Source organism: Quercus suber, unplaced genomic scaffold (assembly GCF_002906115.3).
Source record: "Quercus suber isolate HL8 unplaced genomic scaffold, Cork oak 2.0 scaffold_593, whole genome shotgun sequence".
NCBI lineage: Eukaryota > Viridiplantae > Streptophyta > Magnoliopsida > Fagales > Fagaceae > Quercus > Quercus suber.
In genome coordinates, this window is record NW_027070038.1 from 267,765 (window position 1) to 281,774 (window position 14,010).

Consider the following 14,010-nt stretch of genomic DNA (forward strand, 5'->3'; position numbering starts at 1 on the left):
TAAAAAAAAAAAAAAAAAAAAAAAGCAGATTGCAACAGCACCCAAAAACAAAAAGTAATTTCCAAACCCCATTTCAAAAATCATACATTACAGCACAAAGAAAGAGCGAGAGACACACAGAGAAAGAGCGAGCGCGAGAGAGAGAGAGAGTGATCTGCAAAACTAAACCCAAGCATGGACCGCCTCTCGGAGAGAGACAGAAGAAGCAAGTGCACCAGAGACGATCGCGACCGAGACCACAAGCACCGATCGTCTCACCACCACCACTCTTCTTCTTCTTCTTCTTCTTCTTCTCACCGCCATCGATCTGGTCGAGAGCGCTCTCACGAGGATCGAGAAGGAAGCAGAGACCGCGATTCGAAGCGCAGGAATGAGAGGGAAGGGAGTAGAGAGAGGGACAGGACTAAGCATCGCGATGTGAAACGCGAGCTGTCCGATGATGAGGAGCTCGAGAGACTGTACGATAGGGATGGGTTCGTGGAGAGGCGACATTCTTCATCGCACAAGAGGAAAGAGAGAGGCGCGAGCGAGGAGAGAGGTGATGGAGTTGATAAAAGAGAGAGGCGCTTTAGACCCATTTCCGTACAGGTCCAAGACTCTGATTGCTCTAAAGTCTCCGTAGGCGACATTGTTTGCGCCTCCTTTGCTTTCTGTGAAGACGATGTTCGCTTCTATGATGCTCTCGTTGATGGGGTCTTCTTCTCTCTCTGTCTCTCTCTCTCTCTAGCTGGGATTGTTGTGTTTTGTGATTTTTTGAAATGGGGTTTGGGAATTACTTATGTTTTTTTTTAATGTTTTTGGGTTTTTTAAGGAAAGTAATGGGATGGAATTCTGGCTATCAGTTTTTAATGATGAATGCTTGAAAAGTTAACTGAGATTGCTGTAATCTATGATTTTTGAAATGGGGTTTGGAAATTACTTTTTGTTTTTGGGTGTTGATGCAATCTGCTTTGTTTTTGTAGATTTACTGCCTTGGATCTAGGATCTTAGTTTGGTGAGCAAGTTGGATGATAATGCTTGATTTAATTTGTATTAGTTTTCTGGGTTAATGTTCTTCATATTTGTGTAGTATCTTCATGTGAGGAGTGTTTTGATCCGTTTAGGCTTTTGTTTTTGACATATTATGTGTTAGAGTAACGGCTGAAGGAGAGGTGGGTTACGGCTGGGTAACGGTAACAAGCACAGGTGGGCAAAGTGTCAAACTTTGAACCACAGGTAGGCACATAAAAATCAGGTCAAATCACATGTGGGTAAATTGTAATTATCCCTAATTTTAAGATAGTATTTTTCACATCTATTAACAAGAGCATTCACACTCGGTTTCTAAAAAATATATTATTTTACCATCTTAAAAATTATTTTATCTATTATACGATATCATTTTACCTCACACTCACATTTCAAACTCTATTTTTTTTGTCACTTTAATTAATAATCTTATTTCTTCTCGAAAAAAAAAAAAAAAAAAAAAACAACAACAACAACAACAACAACAACAACAAAGGGACCTTATCGTAAAGGCAAAATGCCCAAGAATCGTGCTAATGTGCGCCAAAATAACCCATACACACATGCTAATGTGCGCCGGGAGGAGAGCACTCTGAACAGTAATACGACAGGAGCAATATCTGCTTCGAGTTCTGAAACCAACACCAACCCCACCACCACCGCCGCCACCTCCACCTCTCCGATATCCGAATCGGAAGGTTCTTCTGGTCAATCCGGATCGTCCAGCTCCACTGCAAATCCCAAGAAGTATCGTGGGGCTCGGAGTCGAAGCGGCAAATGGGTATCAGAGATTCGCCAGCCACGTAAAACCACGCGCATTTGGCTCGGCACGTACCCGACCCGGGAGATGGCGGCGGTGGCCTACGACGTGGCGGCCTTGGCTTTGAAAGGACCCAGCACGGTGTTAAACTTCCCGAATTTGATTCTCTGGTATCCGATACCGGCTTCGTTGAACCCGAGTGACATACGGGCCGCGGCGGCCTCTGCGGCTGAGGCGATGATGCAGAGATCGTCGGTGGGTAGTAGTGGTAGTAGTAGTAGTACAAGTGGTCACGAAACGGCACATCGTAACAGAACAGAGGAAGAGTACGTTGACGAAGAAGAGTTATTGAATATGCCGAATTTGCTGGTGGAAATGGCTGAAGGGATGCTTTTAAGTCCTCCTAGGATTCAGTCAAAGTCGTCCTCGGATGAATCTGGCTGTGATGGAAATGGAGATGGAGATGGGTTATGGAGTTACGCATATTAAACTAAACCCTGTGATGGTTGAGAAAAAAATCTTTTTATTTTGTATTGTATGTATGTGTGTTTGTTCTGTTTTGCTTTTTTGGTTTTTGTTTTGTTATGCTTTGCCTTGTTCTTTGTTCTTGTTCTTGTTCTTGTTCTTTTTAAACTAGCTATCGGATGAGCTCCCTACATGTGCTGGGTTTGTAAAGTTTAACTAGAAAAGCCTAGAAGAATTAGATGCTTGTGGTGCTAACTATGATTTTCATGGTGCTAGTTGCGTTGTGTATACTTTCTATTATATGTAAGGTACTTCGTTGATTCTATGTTTTGGTAAAGTCCAAGGAGACTTGGTTTCCAATGTAGTACTTGTCCTTTTTCGCGAGGTAACACACTTTCTTTATTGGAGGATAGAGCACTACAAAGAATTTTCGTTAAGAAAAAGAAATTACTAATAGTTTTCATGATTGTGACTGAGGCCATAGACACTCAAAGACCTAGATATGTTACAAGAACATAAAAGATACTCAAAGGCCTAGTTTACTGCAACACATAAGCGTATCAAACTTTGGGTTATTATAATCAGAAAGTGTTCTTGCTGTAGATTGTGGAAGAGGAGGAAAAAAAGATGGGTGGGATGGAGGAGGAGAAAAAGGCATGCAGAAGTTTGATTTTAATAAGATAAAAATTAAATCCATGCAAAAGCGCGGGAGAAATTACTCTGTACACCTGACATGCTACTTTTTTTTTTCTTATGTAAGCATGGACCCACATAAGTCACTAGATGTATTAATTCAAATTTTTTATGGAAGAAAAATAGATTTTTTTATTTTTTTATTAGCAACTAGGGCGGATTCAGATACATCTCTGAGGCAGCTCCTACATAGCCTTGCCAAATTAATTTGGTTTGCTTCTTTAAGCTAAACTAAAGCAGAGTAATTGGGTAAAACTGCAAATATAAAGAACTCCATCGTTGATGAAAGAAAGTGTGCTCTTTTTTTTTTTTTTTTTTTTTTAGCTAAATAAGAAAGTGTGCTCGTTTTATGAAAAGTTCCACTTACTAATTATGGAACATGTAAATAGGATTAGACTTTCCTATAGTTGTTCATGTATATCCTACCCTATCATCCACTTCGACACCCCCCACTCCCCAACACAAAAAGGGGCCCCCAAAAAAAAAAAAAAAAAAAAAAAACCAGCAGACTTTCTTGTAGTTTTTTAAGCATTAGGGTCAAAAAATAAAAAATAAAAAATAAAAACGATCCAGTGCCCTTCACAGTTCACAACTACCCCACATAAGAAGGATGTTGGGGGAGTAGTTTTAAAAAAAAATACAAAAAATAAACGTTTTTTTTTTTTTCCTTACAAAGTTCTGATCATCTTATCCGTGAATAGTTAAATACCTGTACTTTTCGTTCTTCAATGGTCAAAATTTCCAGAAAGAGGGCAAAAATTGCGCCTAATATCAAGGTCCAGCATATTGAGGAAAATTTGTGCTAAATCTGACAGACTTTTCTTCTTCTTCCTTTTTTAGAACAAGACTGACTTTTCCAAGTTACTACAACGCCCGGGATTTATATATGACCGTACCTTTAACTCTTTAAGAGATATTTTGCAAGTGGAGATTATTTTAAGTTTTTTGGATTAAAGAGAGATTTTTTATGTTACACAGTGGTAAATCTCTATAGAAATTAGTAGAAAGCAGTGTTTTAATGGAGATGGTAATATTGAGGCAGAGGAGGTGGGTCTGCCATGGATAAAGGTTCAGTCTTAGTTTTGCGCTGGTACCGACATAGGAGGTGGGTTTGTGTGGAGGCATGGATCACTGCGGCGGTGGAGCACTGTGGGTTGTTTATTGTGGAGTGGTTGTGAGTGGGGTATGGGTTTGATTTCACTTGGTTGGGATTATTTGCGACTATTTTTCTTTTGTCTTTATAAGATTAAAAGCTGCCTACGTGTTTAAGTTTAGAGCCATGTAAAATTTATAAAAAAATAAAAATAAATAAAATATGTCCACCTTAGCTTCATGTGAGTAGTGACCGCAAAGTCCAAGCAAATTAAGAGGAAAACTAGCCTGACCATCGCGCTACACTCAATAAATATTAAGTATTTGTGAAATATGGGATAAGAGCGTAAGATTTGAAGTTGAAATTTTTAAGAAGAATTTTCACACACATATATACATTTAAATTATGCTAAAGTAAAATTTTTATCTTGTATATAATAAAAAATAAAAATAAAAAAAAACTAGCCTAATCTTTTGCGTCCACCTTAGCTTCTTATGAGTCGCAACCACACAGTCAAGCAAATTAAGATCAAAACTCATTTATTTTTTTAAGGTTTAGTGTCATAATTATTTATTCATCTTAATATGAGATTTACATGTTTGTCTGTTGATATCACGCATTTACGAACAACTGATACAATTAGAGTGTCATGAGACTCTTCTATTCTTTTTTTTTCTTCTCTAAAGGTCAATATTTTCCATTTATCCTAATTTGAGGTTGCTGTATTTTTTGATTATTGAAAAACCTAGAGATGTGAGAAGGTGTAGCACAAAATATCCACAAAGATATATACTATTTTGTCATATATTTACAAGATATTTGGTGAAAGAATACACTATTTTAAAAACATACTTTAATATTAACATGTGCACTTTTGTTTTTTTAATTAGAGTTTATAATTAATCAAGTTTATATGATAAAGATAGTTTGTGCACCCACAAGCATATAAATCTCATCAAACCCCTGGGTAAGAAAGGTACATGTTAATTAAAAAAAAAAAAGAGGTACATAAGATGGATGAACAAAATCATAGCAAATTTTTGTGAATAGATTCGTATCACTACCTGGCTTTTGCATGATTTATTTTATTTTAAAAAAATAACCCTCGGTCCACAACCAATTAGTGCATCATTAAACTCAATCTCATGAATGAATAATGTAAACATCCGGAATTCACCATAAAATATTCGTATTTTCTCATTACTTTAAAGATTTCTTGAAAAACATTTATATATAAAAGAATTAAAGCAACAATGAATCTTCTGATGCGGCCTATCAACGTGGCTACATTGAACTTTGTGGGCAAAATATATAATAGCAAAGGTTTGAATAGAAAACAATTGTGCCAACCGACTTTTTAGAATTATTGGTCAAGACCCGTAAAACAATAAATTAGAAAATGACAAAATGTGCAGTAAGTCTTGCAATAACAGTAAGCAACATCTTCATAATTTGAATGCTGCCTAAAAGAGGGGAAAAAAAAAGAAAAAAAAAAGTTTTTTAATTGCTAATTAGACATGATAATAATTGTTGACAACATTAGATTTGAGATTGGTATATAGTTGATAGTTGTACAGTGTTATAATTTAACATATAGCCAAACAAATATATATATATATATATATATTTAAATCAAAATCTAACCAATGCTTACTTCCTTGATTTCAAATCCTAAAAGAGACGGCCAATATTTAAAAACAAATGGATGATGAAAAGGGAGTGGTAACACTAACAAAGGCTAGGTCATAATAGTTAAAATTGAAGCACATCTTCGTGATAGAAGCAAATGGATGCGAATGGGCAATTATTCTCGGCCAATAGCACACACAATAAGTGGGGGGCTTCATCTGTAATTAAAAAAAAAGAAAGAGAGAGAGAGAGTGCAGAATGGGGAGAGAATAACAAAAAAGGAGAAGTTTTTATCAAAAGACTCAGAACTGAAAACGTTTATGAGGGGAAAAAAACTGAAAGGCGAATTATGTGTATTGGCAGTTGTGTTAGATTAATTTATTAAAAGAAAATGCTAACGATTGTCCCTAAGGCACTCGTTAATAATTCATTTAAAGAAAATTTTTATGAGAAATGAAAAAAATAATTAATATTTTGACAGCTTTTTTCATTTTTCATAAAAATAATATCAAAATTTTCTTAAAGTAGATTATTAACGAGTGCCCTTAGGGCACTCATTAGGATGACCCTTTATTAAATTGAGGTTATAAAAAAATATATTAAATTGAGATCCCTAAAAAAAAAAAAAAACAATTTATTAAAGAGAAATAATATGTCCACAACATTTTTAAAACAAATTCTAAGTGGCAGGTTGTTACTGGTTATTATTGATGATGCTATAAAATACCACCTTAAAAATAGTCCATATGTCTCGTCCTAAGAAAAAGAAAGAGGGATGGGCGTAGCCATATTACCTCGTCCGTGAAGGTGAGGACGGACGAGGCCTCGTCCGTCCCGAAGGACGGACGAGGCAAGCATGTTTCTGCTGAGGCACGTTCGCCCTTGATTAGGGACGGACAAGCCAAATATTCTAAACTTGAACCTTACCTATAAACCAAAACCTCCATTGCTCGTGATAAAGCACCGATTCAGATAAAGTAACTTCCATGGAAGTTATGGAAGTTACCTCCGACTTTGGTGAATTCCTCGACAATAGGAACGGTTATCAGGACAAATAACCGTTCCATGCACTATATAAACGCTTCTCTACGTAGAGGTAAGGGATTCGAATTTTTCTTTTGAAAAGAGAAGAATAAACACTTAGAAATTTTTCCTTTCGATTCCAGCCCACTAACTTCATCATCGGAGGACCATAGGCCGGCCTCCACCGGTCTTTTCTCTGATCGAATTTGGTTTTACAGGATTTGACCCTGAAGATTGTCGAAGTCCGAAGATTTCCAACCCACTGATTCTCTAGAATTATCAGTTGGCGCCGTCTGTGGGGAACGTATTTGTCGCTCTTGAACTTGTTTAGTTCTGCGATTTCTTTCTCTCGTGAAAGGTTTGAAATGGTTCGGACTAGATCAAGGGCAACTAGCCCAGGCCCTCAACAGAGTAGAGACGCATCGAGTAATCCTCATCGCGATTGCCAATCTGCACTGGATATACAGGCCCCGTCTGTCCAACATATGCACTCTATGGCGGCTGCGATGGCGGAGTTAACTCGCCAGAATCAGGACTTACGGAGAGAGGCTAATTTAAGAAGGCAAACGCATCAAGAGCATGAAGAAGAAGGGCAAACTCAGAGTCAAGAGGGCAGAGAGAACTTTCAGCATGGGAGTCAATCAAGGGGTACCACTTCGCGAAGGGCATCTGACTTGAAGAAAGAGATGGATCAGATGAAGAAGGCCATTGACAAAATGAAAGAGAATATGAGGAGGGCGAACCCAGTGGAAGATTTGGTTCACAGAACTGACTCTCCCTTTACGGCTTCCATCAATGGCCATCCCCTACCACCGAAGTTTAAAATGCCTTCTTTAGATTCATACGATGGGAATCGAGATCCTTTTGACCACATTGCCACCTTCAAGACCACAATGCATCTTCAAGGAGTTCCAGATGAAATAATGTGCAGAGCCTTCCCTACCACTCTCAAGGGTCCGGCTAGAGTATGGTTCAGCAAATTACCCCCGAATTCAGTAAGTTCTTTTGGAGAATTAAGTAAGTTGTTTGTTAATAACTTCATAGGGGGTCAGCGTTACAGACGTTCTACTTCCAGTCTGTTAACGATAGAACAGGGGGAAAATGAAAGCTTGCGTTCCTTCATCACACGCTTCAATAGGGAAGCCCTGACCGTGGACGAGGTAGATGATAAGCTACTGTTGGCAGCTGTTCATAATGTGGTCAATTCTGACTTGTTTATACATAAACTTTATGAGAAGGAACCTCAGTCCATGGCTGAACTCGTCCATTCAGCCCAAAACTTCATGAATGCAGAAGATGCGATTATAGCTAAGAAGAGGAAGAGGGCTGAGAGAATGGAAACAAATCCTGCTCGTCATTCCGAACAGGCTCCTCGTCCAAAGAAAGGACGAACGGAAGATAAGAAAGACCGAGAGAAGAGGGCAGGTCCATCAGCGAGGAACCAACAATACACTCCTTTGAACGTGCCACTCGAGCAAGTCCTCATGCCGATTAAAGACGAGCCTTCCTTAAATTGGTCAGAGAAGATGAAGGGAGATCCCAACAAGCACAATAGAAATAAGTATTGTCGCTTCCATAGAGATCACGGGCACGACACGGACGAGTGCTTCGATCTGAAGCAGCAGATTGAGAATCTCATCAGACAAGGGAAGCTGAGAAATTTCGTTGGACGAGATCACAAGGACGAGAAATTGAAAGCCAAGGTAGAAGAATCGTCACGGCCACCGCTCAGAGAAATAAGAATCATTCTGGGGAGAAGTTCTGCAGGACAGTCGTCTAAGTCAAAGAAAGCATACTTAAAAGCAATGCAGAGCGTTCAGCTCTCTGGACGATCACCGAGTGCAGGGACTACGAACGAGCAGGCGATCACCTTCACGGACGAGGATGCAGGGAGAGTCCATCACCTTCATGACGATGCTATTGTCATCACCCTCCTTATTGCGGACTGCAAGACTAGAAGGGTGTTGATAGATAATGGGAGTTCTGCTGATATCTTGTACTATCCAGCCTTTCAGCAGATGAGGTTAGGACGAGACTTGCTCCGACCAGTAAGCTCCCCCCTAGTAGGTTTTGGTGGAATGAAGATGCAACCTGTGGGTAGTATTTCATTATCAGTGATAGTGGGGGCATATCCGCAGCAAGTTACCAAGAAGGTGAACTTCCTTGTGGTTGATTGTGCATCTTCTTACAATGCAATAATTAGGAGGCCAACCCTAAATAGGTGGAAGGCAGTTAAATCTACTTACCACTTGTCAGTCAAGTTCCCGACGGAACATGGGGTAGGCCAAGTATGGGGGGACCAATTAGCAGCAAGAGAGTGTTATCTAGTCATGTTGGCTGCGGACGAGCAAGTTCAAGCAATGAATATCGAAGAAAAGAAAGTTGTGACAGAACCCATTGAAGTGTTGGAAGATATTCCTTTAGATGATGATAACCCTGAGAGGTGTACCAGGGTTGGAGCAGATCTGGAAGCGAAGATCAAGAAAGATCTCATTTGTTTTTTAAAAAGAAATAGAGACGTGTTTGCATGGAGTCACGAAGACATGCCAGGTATAGATCCTAGTGTCATTACCCACCGTCTGAGTGTATGCCCTTCCTCCAAACCAGTACGACAAAAGAAGAGGGTGTTTGCCCCAGAGAGAGATAATGCTGTTAAGAGGAAGTTCAGAAGTTAATTACAGCGAAGTTCATTCGAGAGGTATACTATCCTGAATGGTTGGCCAATGTGGTCATGGTCAAGAAGGCGAACGGCAAGTGGAGAATGTGTGTTGATTTCATTGACTTAAACAAGGCTTGTCCCAAGGATAGTTACCCGTTACCACGCATTGATCAGCTGGTAGATTCTACTGCAGGCCATAAGTTGCTCAGTTTCCTGGATGCATTCTCTGGATATAATCAGATTAGGATGGATGAAGCGGACCAAGAGAAGACGTCTTTTGTCACCAGTCAGGGATTATTTTGTTATGAAGTGATGCCTTTCGGTTTGAAAAATGCTGGTGCAACATACCAACGACTAGTCAATCATATGTTTCGTCCACAGATCGGGCGGAATATGGAAGTCTATATAGACGATATGTTGGTAAAAACTCAGGACGAGGATAGGCATCTGGGCGACTTGCAGGAAACGTTCGACACACTGAGGCAGTATCACATGAAATTGAACCCTAGCAAATGTGCTTTTGGAGTATCATCAGGGAAATTCCTAGGGTTTATGGTCTCCTACAGGGGAATCGAAGCAAACCCTGACAAAATTCAAGCAATATTGGATATGAAGCCTCCGGGCAATGTTAAAGAAGTTCAGTCCCTCACCGGACGAGTTGCCGCCCTCAACAAGTTTGTTTCTAAGGCTACTGACAAATGCCTGCCATTTTTTAAAGTTCTTAAAAAAGCATTTGAATGGACCGACGAGTGTCAGAAAGCTTTTGAAGATTTGAAAACATATCTCACTAAGGCCCCTTTGTTAAGCCCGTCCGTGCAAGGAGAAGAGTTGTATTTATACTTGGCAGTCACTCCACACATAGTGAGTTCAGCATTAGTGAGGGAAGAAGACAAGGTACAAAGACCTGTATATTATACCAGCAAGGCACTGAGGGGAGCGGAAGGACGATATCCCCTAATGGAGAAATTAGCTTTTGCATTGATAACAGCCTCCAAAAAACTAAGGCACTATTTTCAAGCTCATGTTATTAATGTCATGACAGACCACCCACTTAAGAAGGCAATGAACAAATTGGAGGCTGCAGGACGTTTGATCCAATGGGCCATCGAGCTCAGTGAGTTTGACATAAAATATCAACCGAGGCGCGCCATAAAAGCTCAAGCTCTGGCAGATTTCATCGTAGAGTTTACCTCAAATGGTGACGAAGTGGGCGAGAAGGAAAATACTAAGTGGGTCGTCTATGTGGATGGTTCATCTACACAGCACACGGGAGGAATAGGTGTGGTTTTACAATCTCCAGAGGGGGATAAACTAAAACACAGAGTCCGTTTGCAGTACCAGACAACTAATAATGAAGCTGAGTATGAAGCTCTTCTCAAGGGGATGGAATTGGCCAAGTCCGTAGAGGCAAAGTCACTCCTCGTCCTGGGAGATTCACAGTTAATCATAGGCCAAGTGAATGGAATGTTTGAAGCCAAAGAAGAACGAATGAGGAAGTATCTGAACAGAGTGACGCGCCTTGTAAAGAAGTTTGAAGAAGTTAATTTCGTTCAAATCCCAAGGGAGGAGAACATGGAAGCTGATGCCTTGGCGAAAGAAGCCTCATCGAGCGAAGCCGTAGACAAGTTTGATGAAATTCAGTATATGCCGAGTATAGACATCCCAGAAGTACAACAGGTGGAAAATGGAATGAATTGGATGGTTCCAATTGTGTCGTACTTAAAAGACGGATGACTCCCGGAAGAAAAAGACGAAGCTAGAAAGCTGAGGGCAAGGGCGGCCAGGTATGTTCTTATGGACGAGATTCTCTACCGAAGAGGTTTTTCCTAGCCTTATCTCAGATGTTTGGCCCCAGACGAAGCAAACTACATATTGAGAGAAATTCATGAGGGAGCATGTGGCAATCACTCAGGTGCCAGGTCGCTCGTCCACAAAGTCGTCCGTGCGGGATATTATTGGCCAAATATGCAAGCTGACGCTAAGGCATATGTCAAAGTCTGCGATCAATGCCAAAGGTTTAGCAACGTCCCCAGGCAACCGTCAGAGTGTTTGACTCCAATGATGGCCCCGTGGCCTTTTGCACAATGGGGACTAAACATTCTAGGTCCATTTCCACTGGGTATAAGGCAAATGAAATTCCTTATGGTTGGTATTGATTATTTTACCAAGTAGGTAGAAGCAGAACCTTTGGCCAACATCACATAGCAGAATGTCAAGAACTTCGTGTGGAAAAATATTGTGTGCAGATTTGGAATACCTAGGGTGCTGGTATCGGACAACGGACAGCAATTTGACAATGCAATTTTCAGAGATTTTTGCATACACTTTGGAATTCAAAATCACTACTCCTCACCAGCCCACCCGCAAGCTAATGGCCAGGTAGAAGTTGCAAACCGATCCTTATTGAAAATAATCAAGACTCGGCTTGAGGGGGTTAAGGGAGTATGGCCAGATGAGCTTCCAGGTGTTTTGTGGGCATATAGAACCACAGTGAGAACTCCTACGGGAGAAACTCCTTTTAAGCTAGCATATGGAACTGAAGCAGTTATACCCGCGGAAGTGCACGTGGCCAATCATAGGGTGACAACCTACCAGGACGAAGCTGGTGAGGAATAACTGCGTCTGAACCTCGATTTGATAGACGAGGTAAGGATGGACGCTAAGCAAAGGATGGCAAGGTATAAAAATCTTATGGCTAGGCGGTATGATGCAATGGTAAAGTCAAGGCGATTCAACATAGGGGACCTCGTCCTAAAAAGGGTTTCCTTAGCAACAAAGAACCCAGCTCATGGGAAGTTGAGACCAAATTGGGAAGACCCCTACAGATTTGTCAACTGCAAAAGGCAAAGATCCTATTACTTAGAAGCCCTTGATGGGAGGAAGTTGGAGCATCCTTGGAATGTGGAGCACTTGAGGAAGTATTATCAGTAGAATGACAGCCTGGGGTAGCATGTCTTTGGAGAGCTCAGCAATTAAAAACTTTATTATTATGTTATTTGGTGTGGCTTTATTATGTTAAATTTGTGGACAACGTTATAGTTTATGTTTAAATAAAGGCATTGGCCTCTAAGGTGCCTGTCTCGTCTTTGAACAATACTTATGATATGAATGGTATTTGTGGAATGTACATAATGTTGTGTAATTCACTGATTCCCATACTACATTCGTTTGAGGTTTACCCGTGAAAACTTTGAAAAACATGAGACAATTCTTTGAATGCAGGGATACAATGACAAGCTTTCCTAAGGGAAAAACATCAAGGCATGCTCGTCCAAATCAGAGGATGAAGCAAAGCCAGTACTTAAAGCTAATTGCGATTAAGTCCCAAAGATACTCGTCCATAACATGGACGAAGTAAAGCACTACGTCTAATTCATGGGCAAGAATGCATAGACGAATGCATACTAAACCATGGACGAAAGAAATGTAGGGCTATATTTCAATCCTATTAAGGCTTTTGTTAAAACAATCCAGTCCATGGACGAGTAAAATGAGAAGCCTTAAAGTATAAAAATCAGCCAAGTCCATGAACAGGGCAGACTGGTTTTTATCATTTTTCAACAGGTCCTTAGACCAGTAATGTTGATTGTTACCATTTCACATGGATGGACTACATTTGAAATTCTAATGAAAATGGTAGACATATATATATAAAAGATGGACGAAGTCAAACAAACAAAATAAATAAAACTCGTCCATACATATGCCACAAGAAAGTAATATTGAGTCAAGAGTGTATATCTGACGTTAAAAAAATCCTTGCAAAATAGACTAAGATAATTGTTTAAAACTTCGTCCTAAAACCTTGGACGTGGCGAATGTATTGAAATTACATATAAGTCACGAAATGGACCAAATAGAAATACATTGAGAAAATCTATCAAGTAGAGGGAGCAACATTGGGGGCGTCCTGAGGAGGCAAAGTTGTAGCATCGTCTTCAACATTGATATCATCGGAGCCAGTCTGGACGAGAGAACTAGTGGCAGCAGCATTCAGGTTAAGAAGAATAGAACTGAAGTCAATGTCAGGGAACCTTTCCACAGCTTCCATTCTGAAATCCTCAAACCTTACTGCGTAGTTAGTGTCCAAAACATCAGTATATTGTTTGGACGCTTTAAACTCAGCCACTGTGTCCTCCTTTGCGTTGGAGAGAAGGGCGCCATACTCATCATTTTTCTTTTGCAGGGCCTCAAGACGAGCGTCCTTCTCTGCAGCACTGGTTTGCAGCTCCTCAACCAATGTCTTCAACTCCTTCACCTCGTCCGTAGTCTTGGCAGCCACCTCAGCCCATTGCCTCGCCTCGACCTTCAGCTCCTGGACCCTCGTCTCCAGCAGGATCCTCGTCTTGTCCAACCCCGTGGCTTGCCTGGACACAGCTATAAATTTTGACATGCCCTGTAAAAAAGAAACACAACAAATAAAAGTTAAAAAAAAAAAAGGAAGAAAGAAGAGGAAGGAAAGTGAATCATTAGTTAAGACGAGATATAAGTATTACCTTAAAAAGATCATGAACACCAGAGTGTTCAAAATCTTTAAGAGACATATCATAGCAAGCATTTATGTCTTCGTCGGTCACAGCCTTCTTAAAACGTTCCCAGGCCAAGTCCTCATTTCAATAATATTTGAGGGGGCCGTTCTGGAAGGCTGAGACGGGGTTGACACGGTCTTGGACGGAGTGG

The 14,010-nt window shown here is 40.3% G+C and overlaps 2 protein-coding genes across 2 annotated transcripts; both read left to right on the forward strand.

Moving 5' to 3' along the window:
• Positions 1–1,467: 1,467 nt before the first annotated feature.
• Positions 1,468–2,508, forward strand: LOC112027777 (ethylene-responsive transcription factor ERF027). The gene has a single exon (XM_024060420.2). The coding sequence runs from the start codon at positions 1,526–1,528 to the stop codon at positions 2,255–2,257; it is 732 nt and encodes a 243-aa protein (XP_023916188.2). The 5' UTR covers positions 1,468–1,525; the 3' UTR covers positions 2,258–2,508.
• A 4,669-nt stretch (positions 2,509–7,177) lies between these two features.
• Positions 7,178–9,346, forward strand: LOC136063906 (uncharacterized). The gene has a single exon (XM_065764926.1). It carries the CDS (start codon positions 7,178–7,180, stop codon positions 9,344–9,346), a length of 2,169 nt encoding a protein of 722 aa, XP_065620998.1.
• The last annotated feature ends 4,664 nt before the right edge of the window (positions 9,347–14,010 follow it).

Coding starts and splice junctions, on each gene's coding strand:
- LOC112027777 (XM_024060420.2), top strand. CDS start 1,526: ATGCCCAAGAATCGTGCTAATGTGCGCCAAAATAACCCATACACACAT.
- LOC136063906 (XM_065764926.1), top strand. CDS start 7,178: ATGGCGGAGTTAACTCGCCAGAATCAGGACTTACGGAGAGAGGCTAAT.